Below are 18,157 nucleotides of genomic sequence, written 5' to 3' on the forward strand. Positions count from 1 at the left end.
GCACTATGAAAATGCAAGAGGCCATCATCCCTATTAGTTGCAAGAGGCCATCATCCCTATTAGTTGCATGAACACTCGTGCTGGAAGTGATTTTGAGGTATGAATCTTTGTCGTAAAGCCTGAATGCTTGCAATCCTGGCCGGATTGGGGTAGGCTATCGCTTTTGAGGTGTCTATAGTGGCACCGAGGTATTGTTTTATGTGGGATGGTTGTAGCTGGGACTTTTGGTGGTTCACCGTGAAGCCTAGTTGGTGAAGTAGTTCGATTGTGGCGGCGGTGTGTTGTACACACTGATTGTATGAAGTGGCTTTTATCAGCCAATCGTCTAGGTATGGGAAGACGTGAATGTGCTGTCTTCTCAAGTGTGCCGCCACCACTGCCAGGCACTTGGTGAATACCCGTGGTGCTGTTGTGACTCCGAACGGGAGCACTTTGAATTGGTAGTGTTGTCCGTCCACTACAAATCTGAGGTACTGTCTGTGAGCATGGTGCACTGGAATGTGGAAGTATGCGTCTTTCAAGTCCAGAGTGGTGAGGAAGTCGTTTTGGGAGAGGAGCGGAAGTACCTGCTGAAGCGTTACCATATGAAAATGGTCTGAGTGTATGTATGTGTTTAGGGGCCGGAGATCTAGAATAGGTCGTAGAGTCTCGTCCCTTTTTGGTATGAGAAAATATAGGGAGTAGACCCCCATATTTTGTTGATTGACAGGAACGTGTTCTATTGCCTGTTTTTGTAGGAGGGAGATTACCTCCTGCTTTAGTAATTTTGAATGTTCTTGTGACATTGGGCGTTGCCTGGGTGGAATGTTTGGGGGGGTAGATGTTAGTTCTAGGCAGTAGCCTGACTGAATTATTTGGGTCACCCATTTGTCTGAGGTGATGGTCGCCCAGACATGAAGGAAATTTTGGAGTCTTCCCCCGACCGGAGTGGAATGGTCTGGGGAGAGCGGGGGGGGGGGAAGTCATTGGGTAGGAGGTGTGGCAGAACGGGTGTTGTTTGTTTTGCCTCTGCCCTTGTTGTTGTTACCCCTGTAGCCGCCTCTTTGGTAACCTTTTGTAAAGGTGGTCCGAGTAGGGGATTTGTACGATGTGGACGCTGTGTCTGAGGAGTAGCCTCTGGATGCACTCCGAAAGGAGGAGTGGCGAAAGGAGCGTCTGGGCGGGTGTGACTGTAAGGCCCCCATGGATTTTGCGGTATCCGTATCTTTTTTCATTTTTTCTAAGGCCTCATCCACCTTTGGCCCAAATAGATGTTCCTGGTCAAAGGGATGGTTAAGGATGGAGGCTTGTACTTCTGGTTTAAACCCAGATACCCTTAGCCAAGCATGACGACGGAGAAGGATGCTGGTGTTAATGGCCCTGGAGGCTGTGTCTGGTGCATCTAGGGCACAACGTATGGAGGTATTCGTGATTGTTTTACCCTCTTGAATTAACTCGTTGACCCTAGCTTTATATTTTTCAGGGAGATGGTGCATTATGCTTTCTAACTGGTCATAATGAGCCCTGTCATATCTGGCCAGTAGTGCCTGAGTGTTTGCTATACGCCATATGTTAGCCGCCTGGGATGCTGTGCGTTTGCCTGATGCATCTAGTAGTTTTGATTCTTTGTCAGGTGGTGGTGCATCACCTGACACTTGTGAATTTGCCCTTTTACGTGCAGTAGATACCATCAAGGAATCTAGTGGCGCTGGTCCTCTGATGTAGGAGGGATCTGAGGGAGCAGGTTTGTATTTTTTTTCAGTACGTGGGTTAATGACCCTGGCTCTAACTGGGTCCTTAAAAATTTCTGGCGCATGCTTTACCACTCCTTTGAGCACGGGCAGTATGGAGGTGGACCTATGTGCGGTATCAAATGAGTCTAGGAGGAAATCTTCCTCCAAGGGGTCGGTATGCAAGTCCACCCCGTGATAATGTGCCGCCCTTTGCAGAAGATGGTTGAACCCGAATGAATCTTCTGGGGGAGAAGGCCTCCCCCAGAAGATCATCTTGTGGGACGTTGGGGATATCTGGAATATTGTAATCGTCCCATGGGTCTGGGATCCTGTAGGGGTGGGGGTCCTGTGGCACATCCCCTATATCATGATATGGGTCCCCCTGATCATCATCGTCTGGAGACGGGGTCAGAGAACAATGAAGTGGGGGTGGAGAGGGCGGAGGGGTGGAGGTGGGGAAGGAGGAGGAAGTGGGGAAGGTATTCTGAATGGAGAGGTAGCAGAGTCCTTCCTCTTTGGAGGTGGAGGCGGAGCAGGCTTCTCCCAATGTCTCTTTTTGGTAGAGTGTGTCAAATGTCCAGTTTTTGGATCCTTGGTAAGAGTTATTTGCAAGGGATCCGGTGTAAATAGTTCTGGTGAGGTTATTTGGTCCTTCGGCGCCGAAGGTGTCGGGCCGATGTGTTTTTAGGTTTTTCCGTGCCGGTTTGTTGCTTAGAACCCGGCTTGGGAACCTCCGGTCTCTTGGTCGGCGCCGAGATGGGCTTTGGCTTGGAAGTGTTGGTGGCCTTGTGTGGTTTGGTCGGTACCGAAGATGGCGTCGGTACCGAAGAGCTGAGTTTCGACCCTGAGGGCTTCGGTGCGGAGCTCGGTGTCGAGGTGGAGGCCGGTTTCTTTATCGGTGCCGAAGTGGGTTTCTCGGCACCGCTGGTAGGCAGGCTCGAGCCCGAGCCGCCGGAAGGCTTACTTGGCTTCTTCACCGGGCCCGAAGGTGGGGTGTGTGAAGCAGTGTCTCTGGTCTTGCTTAGGCCCGGAGGCGAAGGCGTGACCAAAGCCTTTTTGGGTGTCGGCGCGGGTGTAGGGGGGGGTAGATTGGTACTCGCGACCCTCTGCGCCGGAGTGATGTCTTCCACATCTGACTCGTCTGCCTCGGAAGCGCTGACGAGGTCCTCTTCGGTGCGATGCTGTTCCGGATCGTCGATGTCGTCTCCGAAGATGTCGACTGGAATGGACGTCGAGGAGTGTGCCATGTTCCTTCTGGCTCTTCGGTCCCTAATAGTCTTTTTGGATCGGAAAGACTTACAGGCCGGACAGTCTCGAGCCTCGTGTTCAGGGGAGAGGCAGAGGTTGCATACCTCATGAAGATCGGTTTGGGGAAATTTGGACCCACATCGAGGGCACTTTTTAAATGGAGTTCTTTCCATGAGCCAGGACCGGAGCTTGGGTAGGCCCGAAGGCCGCCGTCAACGACTGGAACCGAAGGTTTGCCGATGAGAAGGTGCGTTGATTGAAGAGATCGCGATCGAAACAATACCGCGATTTGGGGTGAGGATTGCGCGTCGATCGTCGAACTGGAAGCTGTTCCGAACCGAAGATTACATCAGAGCCCGATGGCGGAAAAAAACAATCTGAGGATGGAGCCGAAGCCCATGCGCAATACGATCCAAAGGAGGCGTCACCGACCTCGTGACTTTCCAAGAGGAAAAACAAACTGCAAACATCCGGGCCCAACACCAGATGGCGATCTATGCAAAAGTGTGTAATCTGCAGCTCATATGCCTCGAACTGTAAATTATTGTATATTTATTAATTATGTTAACTATTTCATAATTTGTGCCTGTAATTGAGGTATAATTTGTATCTGCATTTCTGTAAAATGTTTTGAGGTTCAAATCATATAAACTGCTTAGGCCGCGGTCCCTGCTTCCAGTAGTAATTCAATAGGGTCCACAGCAGCCACAAAGTTATGAACCGCTGTCTAAAGTATCAATAGTGGAGGCCTGACGAGGGAAGAATCGCTCGGCCTCTGTAGCAGAGCCACTATCTCTACACAGATGTCTCAAGCCCAACCAGTTATTGGCCGATCTTGAGACAGGCCCATCCAGTTTGAGGTCACCACGAGAAGGAGGAACAATTGAGCTGCTGCAGCTACATTCTTATCAGTGGATGCACATGGGAACAGGGTAAACAACAGAGCATCTCACTTCACTTCGGTACCCGCCCAGCATCTTCATTTTGTTTCTAAAGAAAAATAGCACCCGAGTTTATGCAAGAAAAACAGAATCATTAGAGCCCAATAGTGAGGACAATTACTGTAAATATGCAACATCTTCTACAGAAGGTGGTTGAGTGTACAATGGGGTGACCCAGGTTTAATCAAATGTACTCTCACTACCAGAAAGCAAATAAATAGACAGGAAATATTTTCCGGAACATCAACGTTGTTACCACTTTACCTTCTCTGCGGCCAGCACCGCAACCAGCTCCTCTTGCTGCTGCTCAATATCAAGAAACCTCGCGTTCTGCTTTCCTTCCCATGCGGTCTTACATTGCTTGTTTTCAACTATCACACTGCTAGTCCATTCCAGGAAATATTTGACTTTTGTCACACTTTTGTTTTCAAGTTGCATCTTTGCTTCATTCTTATGCCAATCAAGGTCAAATTTCCATGACCTTGGCTGACAACAAAAAAAGGAAACTAGCTGGTGTTTTGTGAAAGGCTCAACAGGATCACACCACAAATTCAGGGAGGAGCGAATACACTTTCTGCGGCACAGTTGCGCCAAGGTGGGTCATGGTGGTAGCGAACAATGGTGATAGGGCCAGTACAGTGGAAGATGTACACACCTATAAACTGCAGACGATCAGAAGCTCCTACGACTTCACTAACCAAATTCTGACCTGTGAAAAATCAGGAAAAAGGGCAACATAAAAATAAAACACTTGGGTCAAATGGAAAAACAAAGATGTCAAAATTGAAAAGGACAAATGTAATCAGGGAAAGAACAACTAACCCAAACTAAAACACACAGCTACATGCAATGCATAAAAGAAACAAATGCAACAGATTCCATGGTGTACGCTGTAGTGGGGCTGTTATGGTCAATGGGCGCTACAGAATAAGCTTGTAAACAACCATCCAAAAACCAAGTAAACCCAAACACAGCAGCTGAAAGATATGCGATCGGGGATGACAACTGTATTTCCTACTGGGATAGGAGCGCTAAACTCAGTTTACGATACTTACAGTGGTGAAGACTATCACACATGTCTGGTAATTTTCCACCCACCCCTTCTCAGAGTTTAGTCTGTACTCTCACATGCAATCACTTGAACTACATGATTACCCAGATTGCATTCGAAAACAGAAGGGGACTTAGAATAGGCTTGATTTAAGGATGTGGCTGGAAGGCAGCCAATGCTTGAGAGAGTAGCCAACTGCTCCCCTCCTAAAGGGCTGCATAGGACATGGTTTGTTTTATAGACCAGGATTTGAAATGTTGAGGGTTGCCAATCGCTTCCCTCCTAAAGGGCTGCATAGGACATGGGTTGTTTTATAGACCAGGATCTGGAATGTTGAGGGAAGCCAACCGCTCCCCTCCTAAAGGGCTGCAAAGGACATCGGTTGTTCTGTATATCAGGACCTGGAATGTTGAGGGAAGCCAACCACTCCCTCCTAAAGGACTGCATATGACATTGTTTTTGTTTTTTTACAGAAGATACCTTTTTAGGATCAAGCGAGGGGGAGCTCTTACATGGAGTATAAGTACGTAACCCTTGAATCTTGGGCAAGTGGTTTGTTTTCTCTGCATCGTACTACGCAAGAGTGAAGTGGGTTCCAACCCATGTTAAGTTTTGGTTCTATCAGGGAACCAGGATTGCAAACAGTAACATCAGTTTCCATTTGTTCCTTGCTGTGACATCATGAGGTCCACTGGAGGAAAACAGTGCAATAGCCACCTCCGCCGGAGCTCCGCTGCTACTGAGGGCTTCCTCGTGGTCATATGGTCCGTAGTGATGTGCCAGAAGCAGCCGATCACTGCTGTGCTTGGCAGCGACTCTGCAGGTCCACCTCCCCATTCTCTTTCCCTCAGAGAGAGCAGGAAACAAGTGCTCATGGAGGGAGGCGAGAGTAAACAGGCAGGGAGGTGAGGGAAAGCCAGGGAAGGAGGCGCAGCATATTCCGTGGGGCAGTGGAAGGAAGCCAGATGCCTTCCGCACATTTAGCGGCCTGATGAGGATAGCTGCAGGGCAGTTTATTTGGGGAGGACAGCTTGTGTGCAGGCTTCACCATCACTCCTCCACCTCCTCGTGCACAGCTCGTCCACAGAGGTCAGCTTGGGCGTTAGGAATTGGGTAAGTCCTGGGGATGTAACTAATAAATCGGTAGCTGGGTAGCTATCAAAGGTCTGACGGGTGCAAGTGTCATCATAGACATCTCTAGTTCCACATTTGTTTTCTATGATGTCACTTGGAACAGTTTGAATAAAACATCTTCCGTCAACAGATATCCATCGACAATTGTACATGTGCTAACCAATGACGTGATGATGCAGTGAACCCTTATATTTTAGACGGTAATGAGCACAAATGGTCTGGAGAAAATCAAACAAACCCAGGCAAATACTACACTTAATCTCAACAAGAGGAACTTAGGCTTGATTTATATCTCTCTTTTTTTTTGCAGCGTTTTATATAGCGCGAACTTGACCCGAATCCTATCAGGTATCCGAGCACTTTACATAGCACCAGTTACGTTACATGAGGACACACATTCATTTTTTTTTTTTATTGTTAGGCACGGGGAGTTTAAGTGATTTGCCCAGAATCACAGGATGTTTTAGCGTCATTACTGAGACTCGAACCCAGTTCCCCAGGTCCGAGGTCGAGCGTCCTAGCCGTCAGGCCAACTCCTTGCACTTTTATCTTGTATCCTACACTACCAGGATAAGGTCCGCCCACCAGACTGGGATGCAGGCGATGCTAGTTTTGGCTATGGCGGTGACTAGTCAGTCACCGCCATAGCCAAACTTGTCTGATGGCCCGACAGAGTAAGTGCTTTCGAAGAAATAGGTGTACGTCCACCCACCCAATTAGGCTGGGAGGACATAAAGCACTTTTTTTAACTGTCCGTCACTGCCAGGCAGACCCTGGTGGCGAGGCACAGTAAAATAGAAATAATGCTCTCAGGGCATTTTCTTTATTATTTTCAAAAAGAAAACCTTGTTTTTGGATTTTCTTTTTGAAAAAACTGTTTGGTGCAGGGCAGCATCATGCTGACACAGCCTTGTAGAAACCGCGATAGCATTGATAGTAAATGCTGCGACGGCGGTTCCTGTCAACGCATTATACATGTGCTTTCTGTAAGGACAAAGAGAGCAGAACAATGATGGAGTGGAATGGCCAGACTAAAGGCCCGATTTATAAAAGTAGCAGGCGGTCCCTCCACCGGGGGGGCGGAGTAATTTACTCTGTCCCCCTGGCAGAACGACGGGCCGACCATCAATTTATAAATCGAGACCTTAGTCTGGCCGTTCCACTCCATCACTGTTCTGTTCTGTGTCACCACAGAAAGGACTAAGGCCAACAGTCTTATTTCTGCCCCAGAAATACAGGTCTGGACTTTCTGATCACCTCTCCTCAGCTCCACCCAGAGTCACATCCCCTCTGAACTAGAAACACAAGCAACTCAACTCACATTATGACATATTTTGCCTTATCAGTGAGATGCAGCTAGAGTTCCTATCTCATAGAGAGCTAGCGGATTTGCATCTGGGCACACCTAAACCATATACGTTTTGGAGATAACAGACACGTCTCACGTAGGAAACAAGCAACGGAGCAGTGCTTGGACAAAAAGAAACAGTGGACTGGAATGCAGGCCAGAGTAAATACCATCGGTTGAGATGAACACTAGCATTCCATTCCATCCATCACGTTTTGCTTTTCCTAGTGTCCTGAACATATTATTTATTTTAAAGTTTTATAGAGCGCGAACCAGACCCGTGAGGGTATCAGAGTGCTTTACAGTATTGACAAGTGGTATAGAAAAGACTTAGGAGGGGAGGATATCATTGGGATATTAAGGGGTAGATACAATATACCAGAAAAACAAACAGTCTCAAATCCCGGATACATTTGGGATAAAAACAGGTAGATTCATTATACAAGAAAATAAGCAGCCTTAACTCCCGGGTGGGATGCCCAGAGGGGCCGGGAAGGTATCATCCGGAAAAGCCAGGGATAATGCCATATTGGTGGGTGGAACAAGGTCGCTGAGGTGATTGTAATGCGATCGTTAGTCGAGGAATTTGCCCATTAGGAACATTGTCTCCTTTTTAAAGCGTGCCAAAGACGAAAGTCTTCTGATGGTGGGCGGGAGAGAGTTCCATATTCTTAGAGCGGCCCCAGAGAAGGCCCGATTGTAGGTTTTTTTTTCCGGAAGCGAGCTGGTTGGAGCAAAAGGTCTCTGGCAGACCGGGAGTTTCTGGCTCCTTCGGATATCACAAATTTCTGGGCGAGGAATGCAGGGGAATTGGAGTTTAGAGCCTTGTGAGTAATGCAGGCCAGCTTAAGTTGGATTTTGGCCTCGAGAGGAAGCCAGTTCAGAGCTTTAAGGTGGGGAGAGATGTGGTTGAATTTCTTTGAACTGGTTAGGAGTCTGGCGGTGGCGTTGAGTCAGGCTTTCAGTGGGGCCAGAGAGCTCCTGGGTACGCCTGCGAGAGTAGAGCATCCATATTCTAGTCTAATGGCATAAATATGCAGACATAGCTGCGAGGCTTGCTGTGCCACAGAGACTTAAGCTGCACTTCATTTACATTAAAAAAGGCAAATACATGCCGGAGGTTCTTGTGTTCCTGATCACAGGTGGCTTGGCCCAGCAGTTCTGTGCAGGCAGCCCCATCTGTTGCAGGGCTAAGACAAATGTGTGTATGGTTGGCCCCTATCAAGGAGGCAGTGCTTAAAAAATTCAAAGAAGTAGAATAAGGCTCGTAGCAATTACCAGCAGACGAGATTAATGCAAGCATTCCATCCATTACGGTTTCCTTCCTCGTGGGAGAGAAATATACCGCCCTCCACTCCATGAAAATCTATTCAGTTCCACATAACAAGGGTACTTCATTTCTGTGGGCTATATGTCGATCTACATAAACTGGGTCAGCAACATAAGAGGACAGCTGCCCATGAGCCCTGTATTTGGCCATGGGGCGTGCAAACTCAGACATCCCAGTGTCACCTGTCCTGGGTTACTGTGGATTGTACATCCCACCAAACTCCTGCCATACAGCAGCCCTCATGTCATAAATAGGAGTCCAGCTACTTGCTTTGTAGATGTTTGGGTTGGGCCATTTTTTGTCTTTTCACCTCCTTCAACAGGAAGCAAAGAAAAAAAGGAAATCAGTGGAAAGTAGCCCTTGCTAGGTTTGGCTCCACAATTCAAAAAGTGGCACAAGAAAAACAGGGATCACACTTCCATCTGGGGATCAACTTCAGTATACCAAAGGGCCCTAAAAAAACTGAAATGATTTCAAGTGAAAAAGTGAATTTTGGAAGGACCTGAACATTTTCACTCATCAAAAAGCAGATAGAGTGGGGTGGGTCTGATGAACCGCCTGAAGCGGGTGCATGAAGAGAGGAGCTGGCTGCTGCACCTTCCCTGTCTGACCTCACAACAAGAGTAAAGTTCGAGAAGATTTAATGCTCTGTGGAAGACAGGCTCGATCTGGTAGACAGGCTTGAAGATGATAGAGGCGCTTAAGCATCATCCTGCAAGGTGCACGGACTCAAGAAGGAGAGACTCGTGGAAAATTGACAAATTGAGATGCAAGGACCTGCAAACCTGAGAAAAGATCCACAAGAAGAATTGTCTTGCTCCAACATGGACAAGTAACAACGACCAACAGGCTCGAGGAAGGAGACCCAAGGACCTGCCGCCCCAAAGACCAGGAGAAGCAGAAGCCCTCTTCATGCAACAAGGACAAATACCAATGATACACAGGTGAGCTGTGCAGTGACTGCCTGGCAAGCCTCCTACGTTTTTCACTGGACAGAGCCTAACACCACTGTAGACTAGGATTGTATGGAGTTAGTCACCTGACCCATGAAGTACTGGTTGTACAACTCAAACAGGTTCACCTCCAGTCGAGTAAACCCCATGAGCTTGCTAGTGTGCCTAGATTGCCGTTTTCTGGCACAAAGAGGAAAACTCAATTTTACGCCTTCTTCCCAGGATCTGCACTATGCCATACACTGTGGCGCCCTGGTATAGCAGAAGTCAACATCATTTGAACCATAAACTTCCAAAGAACAAGCTTTTTTTAAACCAAACGTTTAATGAGAAAATAATTCAGTAACAAAAGCAATGCGTTTAACAAAATTACAATGAGGTAAGCTGTGATGAATCAAAATGTAAAGTATATAAGCAATAACATGAAGCAAAAAACATTTGAATGAGAAAAAATAATTAATATTTTTAAAATTAGGCTGTGAAAAGTAGTATGACAAGCAAGTACATAAAAAATGTAGCTTTGAATAATACAATATTTTTAAGTTTGGAATCATTAATAAAAAGAGCTAATATTATATTAAATAGTAAAATTGAAGACAAAAGCCCTATAAATTGTTGTAATTTTTTTCTCATGTGAAGGAAAGTTTTTTCTGTTACGGAATCAATGACGTCTTCATCATCCAATAGTCAAATTACATATTTGATGACGATTCTCAGCTTTCAAGTAGAAAGGAATTCACAAGTAGAATCATTTTTGAGTTCACACAGTCGCCAACTTTTAGCAGGCCACAGATTTGGTGCCATTTTAGTTCTAAACTAGGATCCCTTTCATCGTCTGAGATTTACCACATCGAAGTATGACAGCAGGAGGTCCCAGAAGCAGGTTATCTTGTGTGAGTGGTAGAAATCAAGATGCAAACCCCAGAAGTGCCCGGACGCTGCGTGCGAGTACGGATTAGTGACACTAGCTCACGGAGGCACCCTTCTGGTCCCATGATAAACTGACTGGCAACCACTTGACTCAGAGTGTGACCTGGTGCGATGAAAACACTTATAGAGCAGAGCTTTAAAGCCACGAAGATGACAACTCTAGCTGGACAGTCAAGTACAACAGGGTCTTGGCTAGAGATCAGCAGAGCACCAGTTACAGAAGGAACTGATGGTCCAGTGGTAAAGATACTGCATGGTGACCACTGACTACCCTGGGGAAATTGTGATCATTGTTGCTGCCTTGTGGGGGAATCCAGGTACCAGGAGGACCATGCACCAGGAGGTGCCAGCTGGCAGGGGGAGGATCGCTTGACACCGGGCAGCGCAACAAAGCACCGCGCTCTCTCCAAATGCATGGGAAGGGCCCGTCCTGCCCCCGGCAGCACAAGAAAAGCCAGGGCAGGCCTTAGCCTATTTTTTCGAGGACTTTATGGTACTGTCACTGACTTTTACTTTTCCTTGACATTACATTGCTTCTCCCACACGATGGTAAAACACAAAGCTCCTATTCTAGCCAAGCCTCCCTCAAGTTCTACATCCCTGGATAGCTATATTAGAAGAGCAGTGGGTGCCATACACAAGGGAATTGAGCATGCGGAGCGTCATCGATCTGCCACTATTGCAACAGCCCCTGGGACAAATCCATCTACTAAGATAGCAGCCCAGCTCGAAAGCGCCCCCGCATCTGTTTTGGGCACACTGCCAGACAGTTTTATTGTCACCATACACTGTCTCTACTATTGAACGCGGACGGGAGATCGGTCTGTTCTTAACCTGACCCCACAACAGTGCACCTCCTGACAAACGCAAAAGACTCGGGAGGAATAGAAAACCGCATTCTACTGTAGACTTTCAATCTAGCACTACTGCCTCTGACCCAAGGATTCCTATTGGCCTCCTGTTGCGGAGAAGGACTTATTTCATGGGGAACTTTTTGTCTGTGTGAGGGGAGGGTTATGGAAAGCTGGCTTTCCCCTATTATTGACCAGTTGGGGCTGATTGAAGAACTCTTTTGTAGTTTTAAGACTTTGAACCACAGAGCTAACTGAGGTAGCAAGGCGCAATCTACTTACACAATGGCTCCTGGGGTTTAGTATGCGGGCCCTGACTTATCTGCCAAAACCCACCTTCAAACTGTCCTAAGTATAGCCATTTGAGCAGTTGCCTCCCTGCACCGCACAATGACCCTCTTCATCCTCTGCAAAACCAAGTTGATTCTGGATCTTGCAGTGTGGCAGCCAAATCTGGCCGGGACTGCTGGTCCTGTGAAGGGCTAGCTATCCACCTAGTGCCAACTGTTTCGCTCTAATAAATTGGAAAGGAACTGTGGAAAAATGTGGGTACCTGGACCTTCCTTCAGTGGTCCTCCACCCGCCCCCCCCCCCCCCCAAGTTTTAGCAAACATGAGACCACAAACCAAAGAGGGGCAATTCCTCCATCCAGTGACCATCAACTTAATCCCTGCCTGTTGACCCTATGTGGTAGTAATGATCAATGTCCTTTCTCTACCCTCAGGGTCAACTGAATCAACTGCCCAGCTAAGGAGTAAAGTTCTTCATTGTGTCCAATCTACGTTGTTGTGAGAAGTTGGCCTGGTATATGCTGTCCACTAGTTCTAGTGGGCACCTTGTATCAGTCCAAACAACCCCTTATGGTGAATGGTTAAAGACAACTTTTATTGGAAGCTATCCTAGTGGTAGCTATGGAGAGCAGCCTTCAGGCTAAGTTTTGAAGGAATGTAAAGCAGCTTGGTTTACCAGTCTATAATCTCTTGAATGACCAAATGAAAGGGCAACCACACCAGGTATACATTCAAAATACAGGTATTTAAGATAAAACACACCCCTCTAGTCTCTTTATGAGGCTGGAGTTCGAAGTACTTAAGTTACAAGTCAGTATTCAACAGTAAAAGCACAAATACACGTTTGGGCCGGGTGCCTAGGTGTCTTTTGGTGTCGGGTCGCGGCGTTGTTTTCAATGGAAGCTGGCAAAGAAGTGCTGCTGCCGTGAAGAGGAGAAGTGTCTGAAGAGATCCAAGCCTGGATCGAGGATGGAAGGAACCTGAAAGCAGAGGTTACAGAGTCTGGGTCACTAGCCAGAGACCAAGGGCAGGATGGACCAATGCCCACAGATGTCGGGTGCTTCAGGTGAGTTGATGGGTTTCTTCAGCCACGAGGTCCAGGAGGTGTCGACGAAGTCCACGAGCTGGATTTGAGCTGTCCCACAAAGTCTGTAGAGTGCTGGAAACTGGCCCACGGGTCACTCGTGGAGTGGAGGCAAGAGATCTTCGGTGCTGTAGGTGCCCAAGGCTGGGGCTACTCGGAGCCCAAAGCACAACTTCGAGAAAGACCAGGAAGATGATGTACCGGCAAAAGTTCACAGTGTCCAGGGGTCACGGTTCCACTTCACCCACGATAGCCACGGGCCTCAGCTTTGCTGTGGACTCAGGGTAGCCTCTGGGAAGTCTGGAAATCCACCTCTGGTGATGCAAAGACTCCGGAGTGAGCTTCAGAGTTGCAGACCGGACAGTTGCTTCTTTGGTGCCTGCCAAGCAGGGGAGTCACTCCTTGACCTCAAGGGAGATTTCTTCTGTCTTCTAGCTGAAATAGAAAGTCGAAGGTCCAGGATATATGTTGCAGAGTTTCGTCCAGGGTAATCCAAAGTCTCAAGGACTGGGTTCCTATACTTGTACTAAGATAGGGGGTTGTACATACTCTGGGGACCCACCTATGGGGGGCTTGGAAAGAGGGGTGGTTACACCCATTTCCTTTGTCCAGTTTTGCGCCAGAGCAGGGGCAGGTAGCCCCTGCAACCGGTTTGAACTGGACTATGCACAGGGACACCAAGTGTGCCCCCAGTGCAGGACTTCAAAGCACCAGAGCGCGCTCCCGCCCAGCCCCAATACACATCTGGCTGTCTGGGGAGGTGGTTACATCTCCCTGTGACAGGAATCCTATTGTCCAGGCCTCCCCTGCCGGAGTTTCGGTCAGCAGCAGGAGGCCAGACCTGTGTCTGTGGCAGTGGCATCCATTTTGTGATGCCAGGGCTGTAGAAAGTCTTTACCGGGTTAGACCAGTGTGAACATGTCTCTTCCCTCTAGAAAGGTGGAATGCTACCCCTGCCGCCAGAACTGGCGGGGGAGGGGGGGGGTAGCATTCCAAAGCGTTTGACACCAAACACGACATGTTTCTGTGCAGCCATCCCAAAGTTAGCATTTACTGCGAGGTTATAATGCACTTAAGAGTATATGGTCAGGCTGCACCACAAACTGCATCAGAGGAGGTACTCCGAATGCTGCAGAGGGGCTCTGCACATGCAGGGGCACCCTCTCACATAAAAACCAAGCACTCTGCCTTCAGGATTGTTAAGGCCTGCCATAGGAGTGACTTATAGGTTTTATATGTGTGTGCAATGGTAGTGATCTAGGTAGCCTATACCACAGTAAGGGGTGCATGCACCACCTTACCCAGGCTGCAGAAGCAGACCAGTGGTGTCATTTTGGAGTGCTTCCCAGGGGTGGCATAATACATGCTGCAGCCCCTGGTAGGCCTCTGAGGTATCTATGCCCTGGGTACATAGTATACCATATACTAGGGACTTAGAAGGCACTCCAGAATCCAATTAGAGATGTACCTAATGTACATGGAAACCATTTTCGAGAGGAAGCAGCTAGGCTGGGGTCCTGATTAGCAGGGCCATAGCCAGACTAAGGTCGAAAAACAGTGAAACACCAGCAAAAAGTGGGGGTACCCATGTGAAGCAGATCCTACTCTCCTACAGTTATCTTCACAATTTCCAAAGCTGATCACGTTTTGCTGACAAGGAGGATTACGTAGATTGGCCCAATCCAAAAAAAGCTTAAGTGGGAATGCTCGATCATTCATTTTAAACAACCCAGGTTTGCAGGACAGTCTTTGTCCAGGTTCACATCTCACATTCCAAACTCTGAAAATATTATACTTGTCCATTTGGGCGATTTTAAACGCCAACTGCATCAAACTCCAAAAGTGATTAACAATTCATTAATTAGCCAGTATTCTTCTGCTGACTGCACACCCTACACCTACCTATCAAATAGGTTTCAGGAGTCATCTGCAGGAGACCGATTGACTTCACATTGCGGAGGAAACTTCCTTATTGAGCTGTTTGGAACACTCAATAGTCCAGACCATTTTTCCCCCATGCCTAGATTTAAAGCTCATAGCTGTGTCCACTGTTTCTGATTCTATTAAACCCCTCCTGTTACTTAAGGTCGCCCAATCTAGCTCATCCAGTTTACCTAGTCCCCCCGTTTTATCCCCAACATTGTTACAGTCTGTTTATGAAGGGATTTGTCACTTCATGGAATATTTTTGGGAGCCATAATAAATTATTTACCAAGGACAGGCATAATATAAATATACTTCTACGGATGTTATATGCCTCTACAGGAACCTTGGAGTGTGGACCAAACCCATGTAAAAGGGTTTTCCTCCCTGGTTACTGCTGCCACACCATCGAAAAGCGAGACCTATTGCATTGCAGATGCTTGTTACTGCTGCAGCACTACCCAAGCAGTTCCTGCAACAGGTGGTTTACAGATTCACATCTCCCCTTTACCTGCCGCTTCAGAAGCTTGGACACTGCTCCTTCTCTTTCGTTTGTACGGTTATCATTTACCGGCGGATCTGATTTGGTGGTGGTCAATTTTTACAATAATGTGCTTGATTCTTCCTGTAATGTCGTCGTCTTCGCCCTTGATGCAGACTTGGATGCTTGTCTGCACTTAATTCATTCTAATTGTTCCATCTTGTGGGCTTTAACATACAAAACGTTCCTTTTTCTGCGCGGCATGTGTGTGGTTTAACTGATTCTGTGGGTGCGGGAATCTCCCATTTCCCAGACAATGTCAATGGAAAACTCCTAAATTCTTAGATTTTTAAATATGACATACTATTACTACAAAATGGTAACATAAAGGGTGATGAAGAGACCCCTTCCTTTACTGGGAGTGGAGCCCATACTAATATTCATCACATTTTGATATCGCCTGCTGCTAGTGACCTTGTTCTTAACCTCAGAGTAATTCCAACCACTGCGAGTGACCATAACCCACTAGCTCTATCCAGGTCCCTCCAGAAATACCCGGTGTTGTTAATGTTAACCCACTTAGGCCTAAAGGTGTCCATATCGGATGTGCGGGGCTGACCCTCTCTGTGTGCTGCAGAAGTTGTTGACTGTGAGTGTAACCGACTTCAATTATTGTTTAGGCTCTGCGGTGGACCATGGTAGGTTGTTGCACGCTTTTGGGAAAATCACTATGTCCTTTAATGCCCAAGTTACACGATCTCCTAGATCAAGAACTTCCAAGAGACATGGATGGTTTGACCATTCGTGTACCCAGGCATCGAAGCTCTTAAGGACTGCCTTGCATAGTTCCCCCAGGGATCACTTTGCTATCAAGCAATTATGAAAGAACTACATCCTGGAATTAGCTGCCAGTAAGAATGTACTCCGGGAAGAGATTTGGTCGAACTTTGCCCAGGCGGCCGAGATCAACGATGTTATGCTGTTCAGGAGTACGGTTAACAACACCTTTTTAAAAACCTATTGAACACCCTAATTCCCCTCATTTCTCTCTCAACAAGTGTGGGTTGATCACTTTTCAGGCATTTTTGACTCCCTTAAGGGCTAGGTTTCTTAAGATGTAGGTAAGAGCGTCAACCACTCTTGTAGCAAGTCCCTTGACGCTACTTTGGACAAGGTTCTTCTTGCCCTAGAACATAGTACCTGGCCCTGATGGTCTCCCAGTTGACGCCTTTAGAGCAGCAGGTAAACTATGGGGCCCTATCTTGACTCGAATGTTAAATGCAGCAGCAGATGGTATGATCCCTCCCAGTTGGGCCGATTTTTTCATAGTGACCATTTTCAAAAAGGAGGATACATCTGACCCGAAGTGTTATCGCCCATCTCCCTCCTGGATTCCTCAGCTAAGCTGATGGGTAGGGTTCTCCTACAGAGATTAGAGGAGTGGGCAGGGGACAATTCGATCCTTTCGGGGGCCCAGTAAGGATTCAGGAGGGGGTTGGGGACAGTGGAGCAGTGCGTGAATCTAAACCTGCTCATTGGGAAGCATACCAATGCCACGTCAGGGTCCCTTTCTTTGTCGATCTCAGCAGCACCCTTGGTTTGGATGATCATTCAATTCTTTCATCTAATTCGCCTTCGCTTGAGGCCGAGAGGATTATCCTTTCTTTGTCCCGCGTGTACGAGAACTTGTTTGCGAAGGTCCGTTATGGCCCCCAATGGAGAATGTTCCTCATCGTTTAAGATCAAGAGGGAAATTAGATAGGGTTGCATTTGGCACCTTTCTTGTTCTCTTTTTATTAATGGGGTGGATGGTGTTCGTCAGGCTCTGCAGGCTGACGTGCTCATCGTCACCAGTTGTTCTGTTCCTGTGTTGTATGTAGAAGATGCTGTGCTGATGTCCAGGACCCCGTCAGCCTGCAGAGACTGATGGACATATTCGCTGATTTTATGGAGGCCAGAAAAATGAAGATTAAGAATACTAAAATCTTTACGATGTCATGCAGGAAAGGAATGCAAAACTGAAGGACTTTTTATTTGCAAATCGAGAGGGTTAATTCATTTTGTTATTTGGGATTTTTTTCCCCAATAATGGCTCATGATCACAACACATGCAAAACATTCGATCTAAAATGAGCAGATTCTGTGAGGGAGTCTTCAGGTACTCCCGCAAACATGGTAGCCGTCCTGTTTATGAAATGATTAATATATACACGGGGGAACACTGTCGGCTGCCATGTACGGTGGCCGCTGGGGCTATACGCCCTGCGGTCCTCTTAGGGTTGAAGAGCGCATATTTCTTAGGGATCCGTTATGTACCCCGGCCTCCGTACCATCTTTTATTGTTCCCAAGGAGGGATAACCCACTTGGAGGACCTGCTCTAGTTGAATTCTATATTACTTTGGTATTAGAACTGAGCAAAAGCGGAAACAGCCATTACAAAATCAATCATCTTGGATTGTTTAGCACTAGACCATGCCTTACATATACCATGACTTTCTTATATTAACAAAACCTTTAAAACATTATTTTGTCTTCCCGTGCCCCATAACCCTCATAATATGCTTGTTCTCCACAAGAGAGGTTAAGACTTCTTTCCTAAGTGTTCGATCTGAAAACAAAGCCTTCGTTGAGTTAAAGAAACCTAGTGTTGTTAATTATATGTCAAATGACTCCCAGAGGGTTTCCAACTATATTTGTCTTTGGTGACTAATACCCAACATCACTTTGTTTTAACTAGGCTTTAGTTGGGCTTAGTACATTTTCTTGTTGCCTTCCCCACCATGAAGCATCAGCCTATGGAAATGACCCCATGTCCTTGCAAAGGTATATCAAAGCAGAGCACTCACACTTTATTCTATTCTGTGGCTTTTACGATGGTCT

The 18,157-nt window shown here is 47.1% G+C and overlaps 1 protein-coding gene across 6 annotated transcripts in view; it reads right to left on the minus strand.

Annotated features, from left to right (window-relative positions):
• OPA1 (OPA1 mitochondrial dynamin like GTPase) overlaps positions 1–18,157 on the minus strand; it is a 428,917-nt gene that overhangs the window by 379,689 nt on the left and 31,071 nt on the right. For 2 of the 6 annotated variants that reach the window (XM_085635799.1, XM_085635797.1), the window contains exon 5: positions 4,557–4,610. The exons of the other annotated variants lie outside the window; for them this stretch is intronic. In XM_085635799.1, the coding sequence (XP_085491925.1) occupies positions 4,557–4,610 (54 nt within the window). The remainder of the gene's footprint in view (positions 1–4,556; positions 4,611–18,157) is intronic. 6 annotated transcript variants of the gene reach the window in all.

The sequence above is a fragment of the Triturus cristatus genome, chromosome 11 (assembly GCF_964204655.1).
Source record: "Triturus cristatus chromosome 11, aTriCri1.1, whole genome shotgun sequence".
Taxonomy (NCBI): domain Eukaryota; kingdom Metazoa; phylum Chordata; class Amphibia; order Caudata; family Salamandridae; genus Triturus; species Triturus cristatus.